General features: G+C 35.9%; 1 protein-coding gene across 1 annotated transcript; it reads left to right on the forward strand.

Moving 5' to 3' along the window:
• The first annotated feature begins 1,306 nt into the window (after positions 1-1,306).
• Positions 1,307-5,020, forward strand: LOC21401542 (mechanosensitive ion channel protein 10). The gene is made up of 5 exons (XM_010100041.1): positions 1,307-2,712; positions 3,161-3,278; positions 4,042-4,335; positions 4,446-4,648; positions 4,756-5,020. Exons 1-5 carry the CDS (start codon positions 1,307-1,309, stop codon positions 5,018-5,020), a joined length of 2,286 nt encoding a protein of 761 aa, XP_010098343.1.
• Positions 5,021-5,231: the final 211 nt, after the last annotated feature.

Raw genomic sequence — 5,231 nt, forward strand, 5'->3', positions numbered from 1 at the left:
GGAAAATAATACTACATGGTACATAATAGTATGGTTATTTCATTGTTGTTGATGCAGAATTTTACCTTTTCACGAAAGTTGATGATATTGGGTTTCTTTTTTTCTTTTTTTTTTTTTTTTGAGAAAGATGATATTTGTTTCGTATCGCTTCTAGTTTCTATAAAATATATTTTAGTGAACGTTTAGTTCATAGATTTAGAATCATGATTTAGAACTATTCTCGTTTTACATATGTTTTTTATAAGAGAAAAATACTGTAAAGAACTATAAATCATGATTTAGAATCATAGATGAATATATAAAATAAATATCCCATTAAAGATTATTTAGTCATCAAGAAAAAAGGAGTTCAATCGAGTTTAAAAATGCAAGGAAAACGTTGATATCATTCAGGGGAGTAGAAAATTTCTTATAAAAAAAAACACTCACTCGGACTCAAATTTCAAAAATCTCTACTGATTTCTGCCAAAAAAATAGCAACAAATCGCCTGCTAGGACCACGTTCACAATCTGATCCCAACATCCCTTTACCCTTTTTCTTTTGCCACATAACCTCGCAGGTATAAATAATAAAGACAAATATCATTCAAATTTTATAAATATTTAGGATGATTTTAATTCATATGTGATTTTATCTGAAAATTTTTTATTGTAATAAAAAAATTAAATGTGAATATTTTAGAGAGTTTTTTACTATAATAAAACGTAAATTTTAAACTCAAATCGATAAAATGAACGGAACTTCAATGTACGTCATTGTATTGTCACGGTATACACAAAATTGAAGTTGGTTTTGGCCGAACAGCCATGATTGACAATAAGTTCGTGCTTGGTGTTCCCATCTTATGTGTGACTCAAAATCCAACTAAACCGAATAAACAAGTATGGCTTTCACTCTCAGATAGTGAGATCCAACATAAAAAAATAAAAATTGAGATCCAACATAACAATATATTATAGAACTTCTAAACAAACCATTTCAACCAAAATCCCAGCACTTTCATCTTCTTCGAAGAACATATTCAGGTTCGTCCTCTGTCTTTTTCGCGCCAAAATTTGGAATTTGCTTATTCTCTTTTAAACAAAAAAAAAAAAAAAAAAAGCTGCAACCTTTTTTTTTTTTTGACTAATAATGGAACATATTTTAGAATCTTTAGGCCTACAGAAAAGCCAAAAAGAATGAAGATTGTTTTTCTCTAATATATATTTATAAGAGGAAGCTCATTTCTTTTTATCTTTTCTTTTTCCTTTTTCTTTTCTGTTCAAAGAGTTTAATATGGCAGGGTAGACTTTCCGGTTTCGAACCATGGAAGCGAGAGGAAAAACATCATCAAACGGCGGCGAAACAAGCATGTCGGAGAAGAAAACCGAGAATGGAAGCGAAGTTGTTGTAGAAATTCGAACAGAATCTGGGTCTGCCAAAAAGGGCTCAGAATCTCCCTTTCCCAAACAGCTAACCAAAACAGATTCTCCTCAGAAAGTCTCCACAGAATCCACTGGTATATCCAAGTCGGTCCCAGTAATCTGTCCTTCGCCGGAGATTGGCCGGTTCAGTCCAAGCCCTAACAAGCCTCCGAAGATTCCGGCCACCAATGACACTCTCACTCGGAGGAAATCGCTCAACCGGTCGTCGGTCTTCTCCCGGCCCAAGTCCCGATTCGGCGAGCCGTCGGTTTCGATCGACCCCGCCATATTTGAAGAGCACAATGGCACGGACCAGAACGGCCTCGGCTCGCCTCATAGAGGCTCCTTCAACAAGGCTTCGCCGAACAATGACTCGATCGCGCAGAAATCGGCGGCGGAGGACGAGGACGATGAGATTTACAAGAAGGTCGTGCTCAGCGAGGAGAAGCGGAAGAGAGTGAAGGCCAAGGTTGTGGTCGAGTGGATTATGTTTTTGTTTCTCGTTGGTTGTTTGACGGCAAGTTTGACGGTTGAGAGATTGGAGAGGACTCTGCTTTGGGAGTTGGAGCTTTGGAAGTGGGTTGTTCTTGTGATGGGGATCATCTGTGGAATGTTGGTCACCAATTGGTTTATGCGCATAGTCGTTTTCGTCATCGAGAGGAACTTTTTGCTTAGGAAGAAGGTTTTGTACTTCGTCCATGGATTGAAGAAGAGCGTTCAGGTCTTTATTTGGTTGTGTCTTGTGCTTCTAACATGGGTCCTTGTGTTTAACTATGGAATTAAGCGTTCGAAAACTGCCAATAAGATTTTAGACTACGTGACTTGGACTCTTGTGACGCTTCTAATTGGGGGGTTTCTTTGGCTGATAAAGACTCTTTTGTTGAAGATTTTGGCGTCCAATTTTCATGTCAATACTTTCTTTGATAGGATTCAGGAGTCGATTTTCCATCAGTATGTTTTGCAGACCTTTTCGGGGCCTGCGCTAATTGAGGAGGCCGAGCAGGTCGGGAGGTCGCCGAGCATGGGGCAGTTGAGTTTCAGGAGTTCTAAGAAGGGAAAGGCGGCGAAAACTAAGGAGACGATCGACATGGCCAAGCTTCACAAGATGAAGCAAGGGAAGGTCTCGGCTTGGACCATGAAGGTTCTGGTCGACGCGGTTAGTAGATCGGGCCTTTCGACGGTCTCAAACACATTGGACGAGATGGAGAATGGCGCAATGGAGCAGACTGATAAGGAGATTACAAACGAGGTGGAAGCAACTGCCGCTGCCTATCACATTTTCAGAAATGTTGCTCCACCTGGTTCTAAGTGAGAAAAATAAATGACGTGTTTGGAATTGTTTTTTATTTTTATTTTTTACATTTAAAAAAAAAATTAAAACGATTCTAAAATAGCGTTTGTTATAATTATAAAAAATAAAAATAAAAATAATTTTTTAATTTAATGTAAAATATAAGAAAAATTATAAACGACTTTTAATAGTCATTTTTTATTTTTTATTTTTATTTTCTCTTTTTTCGAACAAAGAACGAGACATTAATTTATTTTTTTATATTAAAAATAATCTTTTAATAAAACTATTCAATGCATTTTCAAAAATGATTTCTGTATGAGATTGAAAATGTTTTTATTTTTATTTTCATATAAAAAATAAAATTATTTTAGAACGAGTTTCAAATACACCCCCGTTTTTGTTTTTTTTGTTTTTTTTTTGTGTTGTATTTGTTCTTCGGTTTAACTTATTGCAAATGAATAGGTTCATTGATGAGGATGATCTCTTGAGATTCATGATTAAGGAAGAAGTGGACATTGTGCTTCTGCTGTTTGGAACAGACAATGGGCGAATTGACAGAAAGGCTCTGACTGATTGGGTGGTATGTCTTTTTAGGCTCTGTTCATTTCACCGATTTAAGTTTAGAATTTGAGTTTTTTTACAGTAAAAAACTCTAAGAAATAATCACATTTAACTTTTTTGTTACAATAAAAAACTATCACATAAAATCACTTATTAATTCAAATTAAAAACTCGAATTAGCGAACTAAACGGACCCATAGTTTAATACAATATTGTTTGACCTCTATATTAAAATGCATTTCTTGATGTCGTTTTTGATCTCTTTGCTCCATGGAGACGGCATCACATGGTTCATTAGTCTTCAGTTATGCAAATCTTTCTTATTTTTTAATCATGTAGACAACAGGAATATGGAAAAAAGAAAAACAGAGATTTTTCTGAGTGTAAATTCTTTGCCTGATTCTTTTCTTTTCTTTTCCCTTTATCTTTGTAAGTAATTGTATCCGGAGAGAAAATATTTTTATTTTCTTGTTGCAACTAGTATTTTCTGTTTTGAAGTTGAAACTGCAAGAAAGTTTAATTGTGCATGTCATTTTCATAGACCCACATTCCACTTTAACATCTCTTATTGTCACAGTCTTGATTGTATAGGCCCCAAACGAATTGTACTTGATTGCTGAACTATATAAATGGGCATAGGAGCAGCAAAAATAAGATGTGTTCAAACTATCATTCCTCTATTAAATCTAATTTTAAATTTTTCATAGGTGTCAAAGCTATATTTGATCAGCAGAGAGGTTATCTCTTAATAATGCTTTTGGTATTGGAATTGACTTCTGCAGATTAAGGTGTATAATGTTCGAAAAGCACTAGCACATGCTCTGAATGACACCAAAACAGCCGTAAAGCAACTGAACAAACTCGTAATAGGCATCCTCTTTGTTGTGACCATTGTGGTGTGGCTTCTACTGACGGAAATCGCTACCACAAAGGTGCTTCTCTTCCTCTCTTCACAGCTTGTGGTGGCGGCTTTCATGTTTGGAAACACCTGCAAGACCATTTTCGAAGCCATCGTGTTTGTATTCGTAATGCATCCGTTTGATGTTGGTGACCGCTGTGTTGTTGACGGAGTTCCGGTAATGTTTATAAGGAAGGAAAAAAAAAAAAAAAAAAAAACCATTTCGCTTTGTTTTGTTTGAGATTCACTTCAGTTAAAACCCTGTTTTCTTACCATGTAACTTCACAGCTGCTTGTTGAAGAGATGAACATCTTAACCACAGTCTTCTTGAAACTCAACAATGAAAAGGTATACTATCCGAATTCAGTTCTGTCCACAAAGCCCATCAGCAACTATTACAGAAGCTCAGATATGGGTGATACTGTTGAATTCTCAATTGATTTCATGACACCAGTTGAGAAGATAGGCCACCTGAAAGATAAAATAAACCAGTGAGTTTTACCAACAAGCTCTACTTTTCTTTTCTTTTTTTCTTTTTTGTTTAAATATTAGGAATTCGATTATGAACAAGTGTTTAGTTTTTAAATTTGCTTCCCAGGTACATAGAGAAGAATCCACTACAATGGCATCCCAACCACAGTGTGATGGTTGTTGAGATCGAAGATGTCAACAAGTTAGATATGGTTCTCTATGTTAACCACACCATATCGTTTCAAGAGTATGGAGAGAAGGACAAACGACGAACTGAGCTAGTCATGGAGATTAAAAGGATTTTCGAAGAGGTGGACATAAAATACTATCTGCTGCCGCAAGCAATTGAGCTTGGCCAAAGTGTTTTAGACACAATCCCTATCAAAAGATGAATTCCACTTTGCACTGCTCAAGCTTCCGTTGGTTAATCCTCGAAGTAAGTTATCGTCCCTCTTCTGTTAATGTTCCTTCTCTTATGTATACTTTTAAGAATTTTGGCTTTAGATTCTTGCTGTGGTCTTCTAGTGTGTGGACTTGTTATGGAAGAACCATCTTATGATTTTGAAGGAGAATTTCTTGCTAGGGTGTGAAGAAAAACCTACC

This window comes from Morus notabilis, unplaced genomic scaffold (assembly GCF_000414095.1).
Source record: "Morus notabilis unplaced genomic scaffold, ASM41409v2 Scaffold348, whole genome shotgun sequence".
Lineage (NCBI taxonomy): Eukaryota > Viridiplantae > Streptophyta > Magnoliopsida > Rosales > Moraceae > Morus > Morus notabilis.

Excerpts from the sequence above, each read along its gene's own strand:
- LOC21401542 (XM_010100041.1), top strand. The coding sequence starts at position 1,307 with ATGGAAGCGAGAGGAAAAACATCATCAAACGGCGGCGAAACAAGCATG. Across the intron at positions 4,336-4,445 it reads GTGTTGTTGACGGAGTTCCG|CTGCTTGTTGAAGAGATGAA; the intron begins GTAATGTTTATA and ends GTAACTTCACAG. Across the intron at positions 4,649-4,755 it reads CTGAAAGATAAAATAAACCA|GTACATAGAGAAGAATCCAC; the intron begins GTGAGTTTTACC and ends TTTGCTTCCCAG.